Source organism: Vanellus vanellus, assembly GCF_965231255.1.
Source record: "Vanellus vanellus genome assembly, chromosome: 12".
In the NCBI taxonomy this organism is placed as follows: domain Eukaryota; kingdom Metazoa; phylum Chordata; class Aves; order Charadriiformes; family Charadriidae; genus Vanellus; species Vanellus vanellus.
In genome coordinates, this window is record NC_138917.1 from 7,078,021 (window position 1) to 7,101,348 (window position 23,328).

At 42.2% G+C, this 23,328-nt stretch overlaps 3 protein-coding genes across 3 annotated transcripts; 2 read left to right on the top strand and 1 right to left on the bottom strand.

Moving 5' to 3' along the window:
- Window positions 1–1,715: 1,715 nt before the first annotated feature.
- On the top strand, window positions 1,716–2,603 carry LOC309676823 (arylamine N-acetyltransferase, liver isozyme-like; the record flags this gene model as incomplete). Its single annotated transcript, XM_082489470.1, has 1 exon — window positions 1,716–2,603. The coding sequence occupies one exon, from the start codon at window positions 1,716–1,718 to the stop codon at window positions 2,601–2,603; it is 888 nt and encodes a 295-aa protein (XP_082345596.1).
- A 5,011-nt stretch (window positions 2,604–7,614) lies between these two features.
- Window positions 7,615–8,487, top strand: LOC309676825 (arylamine N-acetyltransferase, pineal gland isozyme NAT-10; the record flags this gene model as incomplete). The annotated part of the gene is made up of 1 exon (XM_082489472.1): window positions 7,615–8,487. The coding sequence occupies one exon, from the start codon at window positions 7,615–7,617 to the stop codon at window positions 8,485–8,487; it is 873 nt and encodes a 290-aa protein (XP_082345598.1).
- A 6,105-nt stretch (window positions 8,488–14,592) lies between these two features.
- MPHOSPH6 (M-phase phosphoprotein 6) lies at window positions 14,593–22,346 on the bottom strand. Its single transcript, XM_082489421.1, has 5 exons — window positions 22,234–22,346; window positions 18,101–18,213; window positions 16,430–16,520; window positions 15,303–15,400; window positions 14,593–14,841 (listed from the first exon to the last, which is right to left on the bottom strand). The coding sequence occupies exons 1-5, from the start codon at window positions 22,282–22,284 to the stop codon at window positions 14,697–14,699; spliced, it is 498 nt and encodes a 165-aa protein (XP_082345547.1). The 5' UTR covers window positions 22,285–22,346; the 3' UTR covers window positions 14,593–14,696.
- Window positions 22,347–23,328: the final 982 nt, after the last annotated feature.

The following is a 23,328-nucleotide window of genomic DNA, read 5'->3' on the forward strand; positions in this document are numbered from 1 at the left end:
GGACGGCGAGGGAGTGACCTCTGGGGTACGTGAAGGCTCCCGAACGCCGCTGATTCTGTACTGCAGCTTTAGTATACTTAAACCTCTCTCGGTATCCTTTGAGATCGGAGCCCGTTTTCTCAGCCCCCACGAGGCTGTCTCTGCTATACAGGCTTTAAACTGATGAGGCCAGAGAAGGGGCAGCTGGGGAAACTGAGGCACGGCTGCAAATTTCCCCAAATAATGTTTTCCCAAAGCCTCACTGCCAGCACCCCGTGGAGGCTGCTCGTGGCTGGACGAGCGGAGCTGGCTACACGCTGCACTCTTGCTGGGGTGACGGGGACACCCAGACCCAGGAGACAGGTTATAGGGAGGGCATCAGGTCTTCTGCTGCTGGCCCAGAGCAGGCACTGATTGGTTTTTGCTTGAAACCAAATTTCAAGCGTGTCAGACTCACCAGGCTAAGGGACTCGCTGGGGCCCCTCCCGGTCACAGAGGTTCAGCTCGACACCGTCACAGGGAAAAGGCTTCTGTCTGGCCACGCAAAATGGCTCAGAGTGGGAATAGAAGGAAAAACGAGGCAGAGGACCACAGGATGAGCTGGCCAGTGTACACGTGCACTGTCTGTTGGGGAGGGAATGGCTTTCTACGACCAGCGTTTCCAAGGAGATCCTGCCAGAGATGAGTGCCCTTGTCCTAAAAAAGGGACGGAAAAAACCTATAAAATGCAGTATCAAAGACACATTACTGTTTTTTCATGTAGCCTCTTTGGGACCTTTTGAAGTGAAAATGTTTTTGTCTTATTCCCTTATTGGGATAGTCCTCTATTTTATTACATTTTCCTGTGTTTTCGCATCGACCAGTCTGAATCCTGGTACCCGCGCAAATCAGGAGCAATACAGCTAAGTCAAGTGAGTTGTGCTGCTGGCATCAAAATTGGGGTTAAAGTCGAGAGATTAGGTCATCTGATGCGCTCCCCCGCTGGGGCTGGGGTATTGCCACCTATGTGCTTGAGGTGGGATTTTCAAAAGCCTTCAATGTATTCTTAGTAACTATCAATTCCTCTGACACTTGGGTTAGAAAAATTAACAGTTCCTTCCTTTCAACAGCCAGGGTCAAAGCTGCGTCTGAACTCCTCTGGGAAGCTAAAGAGATTAAGAAAACAACAATCTGCTTCACACGGAAGCCTGTCTAAAATGGTGACACGCTGAGATGTTAATCCCAGTTAGCTGAAGCCGTGAATGTAAAACCCTCCAGTTAAATTACCTGTGGGATAAATAAAGAATTGCTTACCTGTTGTGGTAAGAGAAACAGTAAGAAATTGCTGTGACTTTTCCACCGGTATGGCCCAGCAACTTTTCCGTAAACCTGTTGTTTGTCAGTTTTATAATTTTTTTGTCACATGGGACCCTCATCCCGAGCCAGAAATTCTGTTGTGCCACGTGCTGTGTCTTCCCACAGGAAAGACATCCACCTGGCTGGAAGGCAACATCTGAGACAGAGAAAGCATTAGTGTCACCTGCTGCTATCCTCATCTCCGTTGTAAGAAACACAGATGACACGGGCAGGTCTAGCCTGCAGTCATCTGCTGTCAAGGGCACGGGTTTCTTTCAAATCCTCAATAAAACGGTCTAGGCTACATTTGCAGGCTGGTTAACCTGTGCTGCAGAAGTAGGAGCGAACCCCTTGACAGCCGCACAACAGTAACCGGCTATTTTTCTGCTCACACAGGCAAAATGAACATTCAGGAGTATTTCACAAGAATTTCTTACAATGAGTCCCGTAAGGATGCAGACTTGCAAACCTTAACAGTCATCTTCCAGCACCACATCCAGGCAATTCCTTTTGAAAACCTCAGCATGCATTGCGGGGAGACCATCGAACTGGATTTACAGTCTACTTACAATAAGATTGTGAGAAAGAAACGTGGCGGATGGTGCCTGGAAAGCAACCACCTTTTATTTTGGGCCTTGCAGGAATTAGGGTATGATGTCTGTATTCTTGGAGGAAATAGTTATAAACCGGCAGAGAGGGCATACACTGCTGAGATAAATCACATCCTACTGAAGGTGGTGATCAAGGGAAATTCCTACATAGTAGATGCCGGTTTTGGTGGTGCCTACCAGGCGTGGCAGCCTTTGATGCTGATTTCTGGGAAGGATCAACCCCAGATCCCTGGCATCTTCCGCTTCACGGAAGACAATGGCACTTGGTACTTCGAGAAAGTCAAAAGGAAGCATTATATTCCCGAGCAAAGCGTCCCTTTCACTGATACTCCAGAACTGGGGAATATCAGAAAAATATATACATTCACTCTCAAACCACGACATATAAACGACTTTCAGGAGCTAAACACGTACCTACAAGTGTCTCCAGACAACATACTTCAGAAGAAGTCAATCTGCAGTCTCCAGACCACTGAAGGGCTTTATGCCTTAGTTGGATGGACCTTCACTAAGGTGAAGTACAACTACATGGAGGACACGGACCTGGTGCAGATCACAACTCTCACAGATGAAGAGGTTGAGAATACACTGAAAGACAAATTCAATATAGTGCTGGAGAACAAACTCGTGCCAGTAAATGTTCGTGGCTTGCCGCCTAATTTAGTGGACACAATCTAATTCTAACGCTGCGCTAGATGGGTCTTTAAATACCCAATATAAAAACTTCTAAAATTAACATTAACAGTGATTCTTAAGTCGAGCTAGTGAGATGAACACAAAGCTTGGTAAATTCAAGTACATTGCTAATTAATTGCATATACTGATTGCATGTTTTTCCGTGAGCTTCTCCTTCTTTAGAAACTGAGACATCTTACTACCTCTAATTTGCTCATATGGAAATTGCTTTTTGACTCCATGACATTTTGTTCCACCTCTCTGGATCTCATTTTATTTCAGATATATTTTGTGGCAAAGGAGACCAAGACGATACAGAAGGAGAAGCTGTGTTACCATTTTACACAAAAGACCTCTAACCTTTTTAGGTACTACTTCCAATCTTCTTCTCAACAGAGTTCTACAAATTATTCACTTCCTTTAACAGTCTGAAATAGAAAGTTGAGCTGAATTTGGCTTCCAAAGACCTCATAAAAAAAAAGAAAGGTTAAGACTTCCTCAAAACAAGCCGCTATTAGGTGCCGATTAGCTTATGGTGGAATAAGTTGAAAGACGTGAGTCCTGTTCCCTTACCAGAAATTGTCTTAAAGAGAGCTATTTATGTAAGGGCACTTAAAAAAAATCCCCAAAGCTCTCTAATTTTGAGTGTCCAGTTTTTCTGAGTCTGATTCTTCTGTGTCTCTGACATTGAAACAAAATCAATAGAAGCTGAGATGATTCAAGGGTTTTTAAAAATGAGGCTTTTGGTGCCAAAAATGGAAACAATTAAAGTTAGATCAACCTTTGCAAACTATAATCTAAATTTTGGGACCTAACCTTCCAGTGATGTCAAGCGGGCACGGCAGTATAATGGAGAAAACTCTTCATGTTTATTACAAACAGTAGTCTGCACAAAAGTAGAAAAAATAAGTAATACTGCAGATGCACAAGAAACCACTGGGAAGTTAGGACATGCCACCGGTGTGGTTTCACAGCATGTTCTACGTAACACAAAAGCCTTTTACCTTTATGATACCTGTGGTAGCTGCTGTACAGGATGCGTCATGAGAGAGGGCGACAGAAGAGCATCAGTCCTCAGCCAAGGAAAAGACTTTGATGCTGATATTAGTCAACCACGCAGAGTTGTGGGGCACCTGATGTGCCTAAAACTCAGGTGCTTTCCCAGATGCAGTCTAACGGCTCTTTGACTTCCCAAAAGGGACCTCTGACTTTCCAACTCCATCAAATCACGAGGATACATCCTTGACAAGGAGAGAAGACACTTCGAAGACGCAGAAGGCCAAGTTTTAGAGAGGAAACGCATTACTTTGTGCACATAAATATTTGTCATGGTATTTGCTACTTGTGGCAGCTCCAAAACAACCGCCTGCTGCAGTGGAAGGTTTGAACAGATTGAAAAAGTTCCTTTGTGGGCAAAGAAGGGTCATTTTGTGCATTCATGGAGCCTGGGAAAACGCAGCCTGCAATGCCTTGACAATTCAGTCCACCCACAAAGAACAGATGAATATCGTCCACCACAAAATAATAATTTTATACTATTTAATTTTAATACTGCAAAATAATATTTTAATTTAAAAAAATTACAGAGCCCTTTGCGACTGTCTACTCTAATTATTTTACATGGAAAACAAGTTCAGTCTGGTCTTAACCAGGGGAAAAGAGAAACATCTACTAATAGAGAAGAAACAAAGTTTAATTTGCTCATGGATCAGTGAAGTCCAAAAATGTGCATTCATCTTGGGTGGACTCTGCCCCTTCCCCGCATTTAAGATCCAAGAGTGAGGGCCAGCAGACCTTAAAGAGGAAGCCAACCCTTGCAATTCGTATCCACTCCTGGCTTTACTGACTGCTGCCCCAGGAATAAACAACCCAGAAGCTGAATACATCAATAAATAAATAAAGCTATTTTAAGAGGTAAGTTGATTTTCTTAAAAAACCTCCAAAACCCCCAAACAACAAACTCGGTTTATTTATGATGGTAAAGGTCATGGGCAATAACAAAAGCAGTATTGTCTTTAGGAAAAATATTATAAAAATGTGTGGATATAGAGCTAAAATATCGCCTACTAAACACGGGCTTTTAAAGAGGGCAAAACAATGATACTGCAATTTCAATTCTTCTGTCTTTCTCCTCCTCAGGAGGAGATTCCCTTGACTACGAGAGAGATGATTTTGTTTAGATACAATGGCAGATACAAATTTAGAACGACAACCTCTTGTTGGAAGTTATTCTTTTAGATTTTTAACTTTATTTAAAAATATTGCAAAGGCAAAAAAGCAATCTAATAGTCGATAGATTCTGCTTTATGGGAATAACAATATAGTCCTTTAAAACCAACTTAAAACAACGAAATTGAAAACTGTCCCAAAAGTCCATACGCTGACAAATTAGAACAAAAGTGGACAGATAATATATTTTAACAGTGGATTTGCTGATAGGGTGTATAGTCCTGGTAAGGAATATTTTTGCATGAACACCTTCATTTGCACGTTTGGAAATAGTTGTTCTGCTGACGTTTTTTCTCTGCATAAGTCATAGCCACATTTGTGGGACTACCTTTCCACATCTATCTTTTCATCTGACCTGCTCACAATTCAGAAGAACTGTAGCTTTAATCTCCTACAGTCAAGATCTAACGCTGATCAATCATATTATGCAGCTGCAGAGAGAAATTACAAATAATATAAACCTGAGAACCAGCTTTCTGCTGGTGTGAGCTATTTCGCATTCACAATTTGAGCCGGTATGATTGGATAGACTCGGATTCAACAAATCAAAAGAAAAAAGTGCCAGTAGTCTTATGTTCTACTTAACAAATATTACATTGAGAATGTCCCCCAACAATACACTTGAATATCACTGGAAGCTAAATTCCTTTCTGTAGAAGATAACATGCTGGTTTTGATGGGGCTCTTTGGACAGCTGCTTCTATACCATGCCTATGCGCGTCACGAATCCGTCACTGAAAACTGTCTTGAGAAATTCTAGTTTGCAGTAAACATTCAACGGTTCACTGCTGAGTTTATCTGAATACAATAGTCTCCCTGAGTCACTAATATTAACTGTCTAAACTGCAGCTTACTGTATGCACAAAAGATTTCCAAGTAGCTTTGTGGGTTGTCAAGAAGCTAAATATTTGCAGTAACTCTGGACTGCTGAAAGGCTTAGTGCTTTCTTTGCAAGGGTTCAAGCCTTCAAAGCATTTTGTGCCCACCTCCACGCCCAAGCAGATCACAGAATCACAGAACCACAGAATTTTCAGAGTTGGAAGGGACCTCTAGAGATCATCTAGTCCAACTCCCCTGCTAAAGCAGGATTGCCCAGAGCACATTACTCAGGACTGCATCCAGGCGGGTCTTGAAAATCTCCAGAGAAGGGGACTCCACAACCTCCCTGGGCAGCCTGTGCCAGTGCTCTGTCACCCTCACCGTAAAGAAGTGTTTCCGTGTATTTGAACGGAACTTCCTGTGTTCTAACTTGTGCCCATTACCCCTCATCCTGTCACTTGGAACTATCGAAAAGAGCCTGGCTCCATCCTCCTTCAACCCACCCTTTTAGATACTTGTATGCCATAATAAGGTCTCCCCTCGGCCTTCTCTTCTCCAGGCTAAAGAGTCCCAGCTCTCTCGGCCTTTCCTCATAAGGGAGATGCTCCAAGCCCTTAATCATCTTAGTTGCCCTTCGCTGGACTCGCTCCAGCAGTTCCCTGTCCCTCTTGAACTGGGGAGCCCAAAACTGGACACAGTATTCCAGTTGTGGCCTCACCAATGCAGAGTAGAGGGGGAGAATGACCTCCCTCCACCTACCGGCCACACTCTTCCCTATGCAGCCCAGGATTCCATTGGCCTTTTTGGCGACAAGGGCACATTGCTGGGCCATGGATAATGATGATCTACAGTGTCTTGTTACAAACAGTATCTATCAGATACCTACAGAGCATCCAGCTCGTAACGGTGGCCAGCAGACCGTGATGGGCCGTTGCCAAGGTCAGATGACTGTGCGTGACTTTCCACAGTATTAGGAGGTAGAAAATAAGCTGAGTAGTTCCTCATCCAGTAGTCTTGCTCATGAGGAGTCCCTCTAAGGCAGGCCAGGAGGTGGGCACTGCTGGAGGCGGGACAGACCAGGGATGCGCTCCACGAGGCTTCGGCAATTCTCAGTTACGTCTCCTCTGGAAGGAATAAAGTGAGTTTTGAGAAAGGCCGGGACTAGAGAGCCGTCACGCAGCCCCTGTCCATTTTCAGGGCACCCTGCGAAGCATGGGGAATAGAGATGAGCTCGGTGTATTATAGGTCACTCGTCTCCATTCAGATTCATTATTCCAACACCAAAATGATTTTGTGCAACACTCAGAGCAGATAAGAGACTCAGCGGTCTGCGACTCTTGCAAAGGTCAGAGGTTTTTTTCAGTTATAATTATCTGAATAAAACTTGACACTTTACAAAATGTGCAGGGAGTATCATTTTCACTTTTTATAAGTGGTGAAAGAGCAATCTATACCGAATGAGCAATTCATTTACCGTCACGTAGATCAGTGGCAGCCTCATGAAAAGAGCATGTGAATCCTGGCTCAGATTACCCTCCCTCCAACTGGCAGACAATACTGCTTCCCCCTCTGACACTCCTTTCGCTCAACAGTGGATTTAGACCAGTTTTCATGAACCCTCCCAAACACTCCCTAGCGTGATCTCACATTTCTTCTTAACCCCGCTGTTACAATGCAAATACAGCAAATCCCCATTTCGCAGCCACAGCATATCAAGCTGAAATTGCATCGGCTGTTTGCCATCGGGATGACTTTAAGACGAAAAGCAAACCCTCACATGCACTGCTCTTCTTTGCTCCGGGAACCGTTTGATACGAATACTTGTTACCTTTAAAAACTGCTCTGATGAGGTTCCGTAGATTAAAGCATCTTTGCTGGCAGCAGCCTGGGCAGTTTTTCACAGCATCGTAAATCACTGATATAAAGAAACAAAACCAAATCGCAAATTCCTTCCTTTACAGGTGACATGAACCTTGAAGAATACTTTGCGAGAACTGGCTATAAAGGTTCCCTTGAAAAACAAGATTTGGAAACACTAACTGATATATTCCAGCACCACATCCGTGCCATTCCTTTCGAAAACCTCAGCATCCATTGCGGGGAGAAAATTACTTTGGAGTTGGAGCACGTTTATAACAAGATCGTGCGGAGGAAGCGGGGTGGCTGGTGCATGGAAAACAACCAGCTGTTGGGCTGGGTGCTGAAACGCCTGGGGTACGACGCCAGCTTTCTGGGAGCGTACGTGTTCAATCCACATCAAAACGCATACGCCACCATCATGACCCATCTCCTCGTAAAGGTAGTTATCGATGGCAAAGCCTATATTGTTGATGGAGGCTTTGGTGTATCCTATCAGATGTGGCAACCGATGGAGCTTGTGTCGGGGAAAGACCAGCCCCAGGCTCCCGGCGTCTTTCGCTTCACAGAAAAAAATGCCATCTGGTACCTCGAGAAAATGAGACGGAAACAATATATCCCCAATCAGAATTTCTCTAATTCTGATCTGCTGGAGAAAAAAGAGTGTCGGAAAGTTTACATGTTCAGCCTTGAGCCACGGACAGTGGAAGATTTCCGTTCCCAGTGCACGTACCTTCAGACATCTCCCGATTCCCTCTTTACAAAGAAGTCCATCTGCACCCTCCAGACCACCGATGGCTTTCGAGCGCTGATTGGGTGGACGCTCACTGAGACCACATACAACTACAAGGAAAATATGGATCTGGTGGAATTCGTAACTCTTGAAGATGAAGAGGTGGAAAAAACCCTCAAAGAGAAATTCAACATAACCCTAGAGAGAAAACTTGTCCCAATTAACGTCAAAGGATTTTACACAATCTAGATGACCAGAAAAACCTACAATAACGCTACGTATGTACAGTACCTTCCACGGTCTGCGCAATCACCGCTGTAAGATTGTGGTACTCTTTCGCAGGCGATCGAAGGAAAAATACATTAATACCAGATTAAAGTGAATTTCACTCTGGGAAGAATCAGGAATTTAAGACTCTTCTGTCAGGTAGATAGAATTATTTGCTGTGAAATGACTGCAGTTCAATTTTTGGCACAAATGTAGGATCTGATTTGAATCTGGTTATAAACTTGGGTAATAAATACGTCTGGGGAATTTTGGAGTGCCTATAGCACATAAATAGGAGTATGGATTATTAATTGCGATATGCTGCCAACACATTTTCTACAGTTATTATAGGGAGAAAAGTCACCTGTGAGCATTTAGACAATGAAGTACACACTTACAACTCCATTTTTCACAAGATCTAACCACTCGCAGCTCATCTTTAATATAAGTAAAACAATGTCATCTTTGAAAGAGGCATTAGGAGGCATAACTCTTTCACCATCACCCTTAGACAAAACAGTACAAAACAAAAATTGTCATCATGTGCATCCCTTTTGCCATTACTGCAGTAAACTGCCAAAGTAATTTTTGGTATGTATGTATTTTTCCGGTGATGAAAATTGTATGTATTGCAGCATGATTGTGGCTGATGGGCTCTAAGGAGAGACCTACAAGCTTTGCTTCTGACAAGTAATCATCCTATAAAGGGTGAAGGGTGCTTAAATATCACAACTGGCTTAGATTTACTTCTGTCCCAAAAGGGCTGGAAATTTTGTAGTTTTAGCATTGCAAGTTATTTGTATAACAAAGGTAGAACAATGAAGCTAACCCCACTATACCCTTAAGTTTGCCCCCTTTGTGTATAGCAAATATGGGAGTCCATACAGCTATCCCGAATGAGTACCACTTAGCACAGGGGCTTTAGCGTCACAAGTGAGTTCATCTGTATCAAAGTGCAAAAAAATCAAGGAGCCAACCAAATCTAAAGGAATCCCTTTCTTTAGAATTATTTCACAATCACATTTCCCCATTTCCAATTTTTTTTTCCAAAAGCCCAAACAAAGAAACCACCGAGAAAGGGGAAACATTCTCAAATGCAGCAAAAAAATAGCAGTAACACCGAAAAACACCCTTTCTCCCCAATCTATGATAATGCTGAGTATTGGCCAAATGTTGATTCCTCCCACTGATAGTTCATCTTTTTGCTCAAAGACATCATCTGATCATAAATCTCACAAACGCTGTAAGTGTATACCTGAAAATAAATAAAGGAAAATAAAAAACCATAGAGAGTTCCTGTAAATACAGCCTCCCCCACCAACTGCACGACTCCCGCACACACCATTTGGAAGTAAACGAGGTCTGTTCCAGCACGCTATCGATCGGCCGGCCAACCCTCCCTACCACAAACTTTTTGAACCGAACAGACCAATATTGAACAAATTTGACAGCAGTGTTGGAGATGGTAAGTTCCTACAGGTTCCTGGAAAAAGAGCTTGTAGGCTGAGGAAGAAGACGATCACTGAAGAGGATGCCCAGCAGTCCCTTCCTCTGCTGAGCTCAGCAGCCAACAGCTCCAGGCTGGCCACGGTGTGTGCCGGCTCTTCCCTGCCGACTGGCCGTGGTGGCATCTGATGGCCTGGGTGCACATACTTGCACGGGGACGAGGAACCAAGGGCCAAGCAGGAGGCGATAGGGGACACTGAAAGACCTTAATGAGGTGGGAACTCATTTTTTCTATAAATAATGGAACTAAGGACTTTGTTCTTTAATTGGTGTTCATATTATTCTCTCATACTAAGGTCCCATTAAGGGTTTTTGCCGCTTTCTAAATGATTGATCAAACCGAGGTGTTCCCCGAGACCTCAGGGAACATTATGAGCTTCAAAACACTCACCACCTCCATTCTAGCTGACAGAAATTCCCATCTGCATTCACCCAGGTCACCAAACCATATTTCTCCATGCAGTGAACTACAGTTGTTTTCTGGTGCTGCTGGCTCTTGTCTTGAGGACAGCCACGGTTATTTTGCCTCCATACTTCTCTAAGAGACGTTCCTACTGTTGCTCTCAGGTAATTGCTCAGGTGATGGTGTGCAAGGGTTTCTTGGGTAGAGGTCTATGGACTCATATCAGCATTTTTAAGTGGGCCTGTAATGTTGGGACTCAACCCAGATACCCCCTTCTACTATTTAGTTACTAAAAATCTACGAGGCTGCCCACGACTGAAGCTTCAACCATCTCCCTGACTCCATCTGTTGATAACGGCTCTCTGAGAGGGATTTTTCCTCTTGATGTGACAGCTATAACCAGGTCCTCACTATGCAACATCACATCACATGAAGAAGTGTCAACACGTACAGCTGAACAACAATTTCACAGTTTAACTAAAGCTCCCCAAAAGCTGACGAAAGCAGGTTGTTGAGGTGTAAATGCCAGACCCAGAAAGCCTCAAGGGTCTGAGATGAGAACAGTGTAAAAACAAACAAAACCAAACAAACCCAGAGGCCTCAAGCTGGGGTTCCACTAGCAAGGCATTAGTGTAGAAGGGAGATCCTCTCCCAGACTGAAAAGAAAAGAAACAACCAAGTCCTTAAAGCATGAGCGCTCAGAGAAACTTGTGTTCGCATGCAGAAGGGAAACACAGGATGTTTGACATCCTTCACCGCCACTATGCTTTATGAACACTCTGAGAAAGGTTTAACGAGAACCTAAGCTATTGTGGCTTTAGTTGTTGGCTGTTGTTGAAATGAAGCAGAACAAACGCTTATAACCCCCCAACCAGGACCTGTCTAATTCCAAATACAATTTAAAAGTACGGTATTCCAATTAACAGAAAGCTGAGACAATTTCTTTCTAAGTCTGAATGCTGGATGAAGTCCCAGAATCCCAGCCCAGCTGCCCATTACACACACGCGCAATGCCCAATGGCAAGGACAGCCATCCCTGATTGTAGAATTGTATAATGGAGTGTCTTATTACAGAGCAAGACACTTAACACAAGAAACAGTTCAAACTCCATGGCACCACTGAACATCCTCCCCTCTCCCCAAAGAATCAAAGTTTAATCAGCTCATGCATTACTAAAGGGAGGACACCGGATGGCTTGCTTCAGTTGGACTCTGGTCCTGGACTTTTTACGATCCAACACTAAGCAGAATAAAAGCAACAAAACAAGAAACATAAGCAAGAAAGAGGAAGTTGTTCGATACTTCCATGTTTCCAACATCAGCAGTTATTACAGAAATAAACACTGTCAGCCTGTCAAAGGGAGGGACAACACTTCACCTGACAAGAGACACGCTTAAACTTAACGCTGCGAGCTGTCAGCGAGCACGAACTGCAACGCACACTTTGCTTTGTTCGCTTTAATGAGTACCTTAGTGTAACAGGCACAAACGCTCCCGGTGCCTGATAACGCTTTACCCATTAAATTTTGCAGGTAGCCATTTTCTTTAACAAAAATGCTTACTACTTGCCCAACTTGCTTTTGTTCTCAAAGAAGAAATGCTTTTCATAACCACGTGGGAAAGTTCTCCAGCTTAGGCAGCTGCACATGAAAATGCATCTGCATTTGAGATTGTGTCAGAGCCAAGAAAGCTTGAATTAATGCAGGTTATGAATATTTTACTGCTACACTTACATCTCTGTCAAGAGTAGTTCAAGCACAGATTTTATACAGCAGAATGTTTCTACCCTGGCTAGGAAGCTAGAGCTAGACTTAAAATACATACATATATATAAGTATTTATAAGGCTGGAAATACAGACGGGTATTTCAGAAGATCCCATCATAAAATGCCTTCTTGTAACTCTGGGCACTTAAAGTACATTTAAAAAGTCATGTAGGGGTGATTTTCAGTTTTGTCTTGCTGACAACAACACCCTATGAACGGTGCTTTTAAAAGTGCATTTTACAAACTCCCCATGAATAAGACATCGTGCTAAAAATTAGGAGTAGGTCTTACTGCAGCTTTTCAATAGCTCACCTAGCCACCAGCTAAAAGAGAAGAGCAGAGCACCCACACTCGAAAACAATAAATCAAAAACTATCTTTTCTTCACAGCTGGTGTTGGGCATGTTTAGGAAAGAGAGGAACAACCCTTCCCTCTCTCAAATTCCAAAATCATGCATCTTCTAGTAAGGTGTTTAGCGTTCACTCACGCCCTTACACCATGCCACTCACATGTCCAGCCATTCCTCGGGAAATGACAAGAAATTAAGGACCACGGTATGGCAGAACGCCCTTTAACTGCACAAAATTACCCCCCGTTGGACTGAACAGAACTCTGCAATGCAAAAGAGCTCTCCGCATAGAGCCTTGGCAAAGAAAGACTTCACACAGAATTCATCTGCGCCACTAATCGTCACCAAAATTACCTATAAGCTCCTTTACATGACACCACTGGAACCTTCTCCAATCTGCTGTCTCTCAGGGTGTGCAATTGCAGTGACATCTCCTGGTTGCTGGTGGTTGACTAGACTACACTTTCCCCCCAGCTATCCAGCACAGCTATGCAGAAATTCTCTCTCCATTGAACAAATGTGTTCAGATAGAGGGGAATCATCTTCCTACTAATAAGCAAAAAAGAATAATGGGATATATTCTGAGTTTTTCTTGTGATGACCAACAATAAATCATTTTTTAGCTCAGGTCACGTCTTCCATGGGAAGAAAAATGTCTTGCCATCATTAACTTCTTTTCAGCTAGCAATAATATATGATCAGGTTTTAAGTAATTGAACCAGTAGCATTTAATTAGCTCTGAAAAACTCTCTCAGATCATGAATCACAGACTTTCCACCTGTATGAGGTCCCCTTACTAGGTTAAAAGTATATTTCTCTTTCCATGTGTGATCCATCTTGAATATCTAATGAGGTGCTCTTGATATATGGATTATAGTTCATGTATCACATGCAAAATACAGCAGACACACAGTCTCTTTCTTTATATAATGGAGTTTCCTGTCTTGCTTCACTGAGGTATTAAAAAAAGGAAAAAAAAAAAAAGAGCCTCTTATGTCCTTGACAGAATGGCTGCTACTTGCTTCAATTAACAAATTCCTCTTTCTTCAGAGAGTCAGCATTAAGGATGAGTAACTTGAACATCCAGCTGGGGGAATGAAGTAATAAAAAGAAATATTTCTTGTTGAAAGGCAGGATACAGCGAACTGCTATGATTTTAGACAAGACCACATTGACACTTTTCAATAGGTCCAGAACACTGACTGACCAAAGGGCATCATGTTTCCGTCCTAACATTTCTTCAGATGGCTTCATAGCACGCTAAACAGAAAAAGTCAGTGCAGTCAACTAATATTTGGGGACATCTGTGGCCAGCACAAAACAGGATCACTTCTTGTATCAGGTTGTATTAAGCATCACGTTTTACATTAAACTAGCTAAACCACAATCATTAACCACAAATAAAACAGTTTTTATTCAGCTTTCAAATATGTTTCTGGAGCCGTTATTACGCCTTTATGACAAGACCTAGATAATTATAAGATTGGACTTCTTTTTACTGAAAAAGACAAGATTAGCAAACTTCTTTTGGAAGCCAGAAATTAAGACTCACAATCTGCTCAAGTGTCAAACTGTAAACATTGCCCAATATTTGGCTTGCTCTATTAAAAAAAAGTTTTACTACAAACCCCTCTGTTTTTAAATAAGCTTTATAAAAAATAAAATGCAACAAAACTGATTTTATCTCTCTCTTCCCATCTACTTTTAGAACAGTAAAGAGATACATGTTTCTGCTGACTTTTTTCAATTTAAAGATAGCAAAGGTTTTCCATTTTCATAATTAAAAAAACAGTGAAAGCTGAATTGCCTTACTGTATTGGACAAAGCTCATCTTTACTCCAAATACTTCCTTCGGTTGTTATCATAAATTGTAAATAAAGTTGCTCTCAATTGCATGTGACACTTGATCTAGTTATGCATAACATTTAAAAAGCCTGATGGGATTAGTGCCCCACACATTAAAAGCTGCTGAGCGAGGAAAGGATGTATGACATCCATTATATACACATCCACTTTGAAAAATGTTTGTCCTGTGGATGGTAGAAATTTCAATGAGAACAGACTCAGATTTACAAATCTATCCTATATATTAAACAACAAAAACTCCAGTTCGTGGTACTCTATTTGGTAGATAACATTTCTATTAGCTCCAGTTGTCCAGCTGACATTAATCCTGAGGTTTTAAGAACTTTTTCTTAGCTTTTTTGCTAGGTCTTGTGTTACTACTCCCATCTTCATCTTCATCCTGGAGTACACGCTGGTCTCTTTTTCTCAAGAATTTCTTTCCTATTGTTCCCACTAATGTTTCATATCTGTAAAGACAATAAAAAAATTCCACCTTTTACTAAAATCAGAGAAAACTTCAATGGAGCAAATCATAAATCTAATCAACAATTTAAGTGGTATAAAAAAAGCTGGTCATCAGAAGCTTAAAAAGCACAAGTACTACATGATTGCTTATTACATTACTATTCATTCTGATAGTTTGGGTTTGTTAGCAATCTGGAACAAGGAGGGAATTAGCATGCAATACCTGGATATCAAATGGCAGAAATCCTTGTAAGATATTTTACCCCCAAAAGTGATGGAGATTCCACTGAATACACACCAAAATTCCTGGAAAATCGGTTCTGTAAAGTACCATATCTGTTGGCTTTTTTTGTTTGTTTGTTTTATTTTGTTTGCTTGCTTTTTGGGTTTATTTTCCCACACGCAATGCGGTAACATATCATATTCCTAGCCAATATTGATTATGTCATAAAATATAACTTACCTTCTGGCCATTTCTTCATCTGACACATCAGCCTCCATTTTATCATCCACTTCAACTTCTTCTTCCTTGCACCTAGAGTTCATTTGGATCATTAACTTCTGAAAAATGAAGTAAGAAATAGCTTAATCATGTAACCCTGACACAATGGCAACGATGCTGAAATTCACTGGTAGGAGAAACGCATAAAAGGTAAGAATCACATTTAAAAATTACTTGCTGTTCCTGGTCGGGCAAGAGCATAGTGTTACGAAAACTCATGAGGAAAAGGCAACATGCTGGCCTGTTGCTGAGCTGAGTTTGCCTTTGGGTAAAGAGGCAACACAGAGACAGGGTTTTCAGTGAATTGTGCTACTCAAACACCCTCAAGGGCACGCCAGATATCTTCAGGAGATCAGAGAATTAGATCATAATTAATTTTTCATTGTGATGTTAGCACATAGTCCTTGAAATGGTTTTGTTAAGAAGGAAAAATATCTGCAAGGATTTACAATAAACTACTAGTAAAAACCCTGAAGCAATAATATGCCCAGTCACAGGGACAGCAAGTTCAAAATAACTGAAAGAATCCCCCAGTAAATGACCTTGCAGAGCCTTTTGCATACCTCTTAGTCTTTACACCTTCACCCTCTTACTTCAGTTCTGTTATAACATTTTTATTACTATCTCAGTGTAGTTCTATCAGCATGAATCATGCCAAAAAGAAATTAAAGACTCTCTTGCCCAGAATTTTTATTTCGGAACTTTAAGCCCTTACTTACACAATAAGTGGTGAATATCAATAGGGTTCAATGTTTGTGGGACTGGACTTTAAATTAAATGGCAAGAGGAAAAGTGAGCTATTGTTTTGGTGAGCCGCATGTGGGACAATTTTCCTCACTCGGGGGAGGGAAAATCTGCAGGAGTCATGCAATTACTGACCATCAACACAAGGAGATAAAAAGCTTCTATTTACTAGATGCTGCATTGATCAACATTTTGGTTTGAATCAGGAATTTCCCATATGTTGGAGGATTTATGGAAGGTGATGCAAAGGCCAAACAGCATGCAGTGTGAACACTCAAATCCCCATGCCCCGGGGCTTCAATCCTAATGTGAGACCATCTCAAAACAGAACATTTAAATGGTACCTCAATTTCTGGATTGAATCCTTTGAAGGACATCCTGCCATAAAGTAGATCCTCACATGGCATAAAGCTCCTCTCTTCTATTATAAAGCTCCTGCAGGAAACCCCAAACCCAGCATTTGTCAAATGGTATGCTTTAAAATAATCAAATTAAACAAATACAAAAAGCATTTGTTGTCTTCCCCCCACACAAATAAACAAAAACACAGCGGATTTTAAAACAACTACTTTCTGAAGTGTAATTGCTCTGATAAATCTTTCAATACAAGGAGCTTGGAGTGCAAAGGAATATTTTTTGCCAGTAAAGCTGCGCCAGTTCCACAAGCAAAATTAACTCTCCTGACAAAAAGCACTCTTTGCTGGTATGATTCCACCTACGTTAATGCTTTTGCCAGAATAAAAATACCACATAAATATCACTCTCCAGGTGGCATTACTATACCAGCAAAAGCTTCTAATTAATTTTTCATTGTGATGTTAGACCTGGCATTAGTCGAGTCTGTCAGAATATAAAACACTGTGTCATTCTCTGTTCAGCAGAGAAAGATTTCCCCTTTCTCCCTCCTTTTTTCCTCTTTTAATGAGCATGGAGCGAGAAAAGAAACATGACCCGGAGGCGTTCATAATACACGCATTAGATAAAAGTACTTCTGTGAATTGTTCCATCCTTCTTTTCCTTGCACACATATGCAGCTCTTCCCTCATCCTGTTCATCTCCCACGTAAAACAAACTCCTACGATCATAGGAAGTTAGGCTGAAGAGATCAACCTCATCCTCTCTCCTACCTCAAGGTAGGATCAGTCAAACGTGTACCATGAACAGCAGAGGTCCATCTAACCTGTCCTCAAAAGACTTCCAATGATGAAGAATCCAGTGTCTCTTTAGGCAATCTATTCCAATGCTTCAGTAGACCCATTGTTAGAAAAATTATCCCAATGTCCAGCTGGAACTTTCCTTGCCGCAACTGAAGCTCAAATACCTTTTTGTCATACCCACCAACAGTCATGGAAAATAGTTTATCAGTGACCTTATTCAACTACAGTTAATTCCCTGGACCCCAGCTTTTAAAAAATTATGTATGCTCTCCCTCAATGGAATTTTTGTCCTCTTTGGAAAGGACAAAAATCAAGCAATGTTAAAAGGAGTTCTCTTGCTATTTAAAGCACCTTTCTAAATAGCAGGAATGGACATTTTCTTCCTTATTAGCTAAGCCTTCCTTTATTTTTGCCATTATCTCTCCTATTTCAAAAACAGGATTTGAAGTGAGCTGGACTCAAGAAGACAGCACTGTCCTGAAAGGACCTGACTGTGTGACTGGAGCTGAATTTACTAACAAGAAGTTTCAAACTTCTTTTTTCAAATGAAGGGGAAAAGCAGTAATGAATGAATTGGTCCCTGCCTGAAAGAAACTAATTACATGCATCTAGAAGAATGTGTGAGTGAAAGAAAACAACACACACAAGAAATGAAAGTAGGTCAAACTGAACTAGGAAACCTTGAGAACGTCCCTGAAAATAAATAAATAAAAAAGCTGAAATGCCAGCCTGTCACTATTTTTGCTTCTGTTAATTAGTTATTAATATTACTTCTTTTATAGAAAAAAAAATGTATATTCTATTCCCACCCCACAACAATCCAATGATGATAAGAAGTATAAAAGGGTACAAGCTTACTCTTTCTCCTTTAGATCTGGTAAATCAAGATACCAGTGTTCTTCACTGATTATCTTCTTTTCTTCCTCTTCTAGTAGTTTCTTAGTTTGTGAATCCAAACCCCTTTGCATGAACTAAAAAGGAAGACACATGACACACAGCTTCAGGTTTTTGCATCATTAATATGTGCTGAACATGCAATAATTACATGACAACAATTATCCATTACATAATATTTAACAGTTGATACAAAAAGTAAATGCTTTTTGTGATTTTTCTATGGCTTTAAGTTTGGGCAAACAGGCAATGGAAAAGTAGGTGGTTGTGATCAGCAGTTGTTTACTAGAAGTCAACAGTCAGTCACATCTGTACTTCACACAAAGAATTGGACCTTTCCTGGTTAGTTTTGATGGATCCCAGTTGTTACAACGCTGTAACTTTACTAAGATTTTTCTAATGTTTCAGCAAAGGCCGGAGAACGTAATGGTGTTGAAGTTATTGCTGCATATCAGAAACCAACGTCACCCATACAAACCGCACTGGAGCTCAGAGCTACAGCTAAGTCATACCAGGCTGGCCACTGTTTGAAACATCTATACTTTCAACCACCCTCTTCTTTCCTCAGATTTCATTTAATGAACTGGCTTGCGTTTGTAGCTCTGAAGGCTAGAACCTGCCTTTGGAAGTGGAAAAAAGTAACTGAGGCTACAAAAAGAAGTCTTCTGTATCCAGCTGTGCTAAAGGAAGATGTTACCAGCTCTTAACTCCTCATCGATGAGCCACCAAAGTACCAGTCAAGCAGTATGTGTACGCACCTGTTAACTCACTGCAGGAACAGTCTGCCAAGTTAGTTGAGACCAATAATTTAGTTTAGGTAAGGCTGCTAATTTTGCCTAATACAAGAACATTCTTGTAAATTGCTTCCTCAGAGATAACCTCTGGCAGAGGATGGGAACAGGCAGATAGGAACAGTAATGTCTCTCACAGCTCTGAGTAAAAGAGGACACCTGTCATGGCCTATGAAAAACAGCTGACAGTGCAAAACTACAGACCTGATATACGTGAAACATCCCTTTTCTTTCCATTTGTCTCAAGTCAGGTGCCCGAATTGAGTGGGGCAATTTAAGTATCAACAACGTTAACCAAAGATGCCGGAAAAAACAGACCTCTTCATGACTTTACAGCAGTAATCCTTATATTCTTGCATCCCTAGGAGCTGAGACCTCCCTCATGGCCTACAGAAAGTGTTTGAATAACTGTATCTGTCAGATGTGTACATTTATACCAATGCAATTCCCAGCTAGAGGCCAGTCTACCAGTACAGTTCAGACATGCTCCTGTACAAAAATTGCTTTGCGGCTATCGAAGCATACCTGTACGTGCAACACTGCTGGAGAACTTAGTATGAACTAATTTTACCCCTCTCATTAAATGCAACATCAATTCTGTCTTTAGATAAGCCTGCAGGCTGATAGATAACGTGCCAGTGGGGCTCATCTGTCCCTTGAACACTGGCAGAGACATTTTTAGGTACTAGTTAAATGGGCTTGGTTGCGGATAAAGCCCAAGAAGGCATCACAAAACACTTCCCTCCCACAAAAATCCTGCACTACTGAGCTTATTTAAAATACACAGGTAATGTATGTGTAATATATATTATATACACCCCCCCACACACCTTTTCAGTATTTACAAAATACCCAAGCAAAACAAACCAAACCCTAAAGTAAAAGCCAATATAGTGCTAGCATCCTATTTTCCATTTGTATTTCTATTTGCATCCATTTGTACAAGATCTTTAATGAAAGAAAAATTGACTTTTGTTTTCTGAGTCAATCCAAAATATGTCAAAGCTTTCCAATTAAAATTACAGTATCTTCTTGAGGAAAATAAGGGAATCTATCATGTGGAAAACCATACTGCTCAAGGAAATTGGTTAGCGAGTCAGAAATCTCAACAGGAAAAATCCTGCTACAAGCACCCAATTAAATAATCATTTCACATTACATTTTAAAGATTATGTTTCTAAAGATTACTATGGAAATAACTAGGTAAAAAATATGTGATCACATTTGTGTAAAACGTAAGCACACATGGATGAATTAAAAACATACCCATTGTGGTAGACACAGAGTATGTCAGTCAGTAAACTGAGTGGTTATTTGGATTAGTTTCCCCAAGCAATGTGATCTGGATCAAATGGTGCAAGATCTAAAAGCAGGAGCCATCCTTCGACATCCAGGTGAGTACACGTGGTCCAGTGCTTAGCACAAATGGTCTTCACAACACTGACCACATGTCACCTTTGGGTGCCACTTTACCTGCCCGTTGAATTGTGATAATACATCTTATCAGTACCTACAGAAGCAGCTGCTAAAGGATTAATTAAAACATTTGTAAACAAGAAGATCTGCAGAAGGGAAGTGCTAAATACAAGATGTGTGTATGACCTTTTCAAAACCTACTCATCTCTTCAAAGCTGGTTACTACTGCCCGGACTGTAAACCTGCAAATGCCATGGCAGCACTTTCACAGGCTGGTTCTCCACAGCCTTCAAAGGAAAACAAAACAAAAAAATCTAAAAACTGGCTTTTGAAATCTCCAGGGGGTTAATAACGTGGCAAAAAGCAGGAGCAGAAATTTCACTTTAAAAGAGAGTATTATATAAAAATAAGAAAAAATAGCAATGCTGCAATCAGGTTATGGGAGTCATATGCTGCTGGCTAACTAAACTCAACATCTACTCCTTTATGAGAGTGAGGCAAGATGCATTCCATTCCCTCTGTGCATGAGTTTTGGTCTTTCATTAGCAGCATCTGTTAATTGGGGTAAACATTCCACCATCTTACTGTATCAGAGGACAGTTTATGTCAAAGATTGAACTGAAGTTACCTAACTCTTTTCAACCAGTGTCTGAAATATAGTCCCGTATAAATATATGGGAAAAATAAAAAAGGATAAATAAAACACCACAAGCAAGAAGCCACAAAGGCTCCTTCATATTCAGTTATAAAAATTTAATGGATACTAACATTTTTAAAAAAATTAATGGCAACTCAACTTGTACTGGTTGTTTTTCAGCAATAAAGATCCATCAATCACAGGAGAATGTACTCTACTGAATTAGGTGTTGTAGTACACAACGTGAAGCAGAATCCATTAGCCAGTAAGCAGAGACTAATTTCACATCGGTCTTGACATGAGATTCACAATTCCAAGGGCAACGGGCATGTCATGATGTTGCTAACAGCCCTTGCATTTATGAGTTGGGAAAGGTGGTTAACACTGCCATTCAGGTTGGATATTCTATTAGCCATCAATGTAAACAGACAAAAAAATGGACACGATAAAAAAAACCAAACTTTTTTTTCCCTCCAAGACTAAAGGCCCCCAAAGTTAAGGCACGCAACATTAATATTTTAATTTTGACGTATGTGGTGGGGGAAGAAGTCTTACCATTTTTATTCACGATAAGCAACCTAACTGCACAGAAACCAGGTGGAAAGAAAAAGGTTCTCAAATGGTGCCCAGAAGTCGGCTCTTGCTGCGGTGAGACTTCTGCTCCAACCATGAAGTTGCTTTCCTGGACCAAACCCTCCAGCACCCCAGTTTACACCATCCCCTCCCCGAGACCTCTCGGTATTCGGCAACACCGCTCTGCAATCGGCCTCTTGCCGGCCAAGCTGCCAGGGAGCAGCCCACAGAGCTGCAGCCCTGACTGGAAGGGCGAGCAAAGATGAAGATAAACACATTTATATTTTAAAACCTGCGTTATGGGAGGCAGGAGATAGCCATGCCCGCCTGCCAGACCGGGACAGACGCTGCGTGGCCAGGCGTGCACACGGAAAAGGCCGCAAACCGGGGAAGGCCCACCCGAGAAGGCCTCGTTTACCCGGAGACCCCCCCCCGCTTCACAGCGCGGCTCGGCTCCTCACGGCCCCGCCACACGCCCCCGGCGGCGGCTTCATCCTCCCACCCCCGGGGCCGCCTCACGCCTCCGGGCCGCGGCGGGGGCGGCTGCCGGCGCCCCCCGCGCCGCCGTCGCCGGGCCCGGCCGCCCTCTTCTCACCCCACCGCGGACCAGGCCTCAGGCTCCCCCCTCCTCTACATCCCTCCCCGCTCCCTGGTTCCCCCCCCGCCGCCTCCCGCCTCACCTTCATGCGCAGCAGGTTCTTGGACAGCTTCGTCTTCACCTCCCCGGCCATGGCGGCCGGCGCTGCCCGCAGGCCGCACTGGATCCCCGCGCTCGCGTAGCGCTCAAGCCGCGCGCGACGGGGGAGGAGCGGGGGGAGGCGGCGGCGCGGCTCCACCCTCCGGGGCCGGGGCGCGGCTGCGGGGACGGGCCGCTGCCCACAGCCCCAGCCGGGGCTGGGGCGGATGCCGTCGGTGCAAACCAACGTTAAAAAAAGCAACTTTCCTGTACAGGGCCGGTTATGTGGGGGGAGAGGGGGGGTGGGGTGTGCGAGCAGGAGATAAATCGGACTCGGTTTGAAACGGTAAATTAGAAGGGGAACCTGAGATCTCTTATCAACGCTTGTGCGTTCTGTAGTGCTGCCGGCTTACAGTTTCATCTGTAGCTTTCTGATATTTCAAAGAGAGAAGGAAAGGGTATAAAATCTATCACATACTGGCATTTGCAGACTGCTTGACTTGTCGAGCTTTCATTTTTTAAAATCAGCACTGACTTTTACTTGCAAAAGAAAAAAAAACCAAACCCAACCAAGCACAAAATGGTCTAATGTGATTAAAACTGGAAAGTGCATAAATTCAAAATATATTACAAAAAGCTTCAAAGCTTTGTTAGCCCTGAGTCACAATCTTTGAATTCCACCTTGGCAGGGCTGTCTTTGGGCTGCCAGCCTGGGCCCTGGTAGCTGAGGAGGAAATCTTGATAGGAGATTGCCAGCTGACTCCCAGTCACAAGCAGGTACCACAATTTCTCTATATATCCTCATAAATCAGGTTTCTGATGCCTGTTTTGACACTCGGCACATAAGCCAGGCGATAAAGCAATAAGAGTGAGGGTTCAGCGTTCAACACTTTAATGAACTGGTGTGCTCCAAAAGACAATCTCGGGAGAAAAGTTCCCCTATATGCAAGATGTAGGTCAAAGCTTGAAGAACTCTGTAAAGATTTATGCTCTAATAGAGTGCACAAAAATGCATAATGAAGGGCAAAACCTGATTGCAGTGGGAAAGGAGGAGGAAGAATTATCCACATCCAGGCACCCTTATTACACAGTTAAGCTC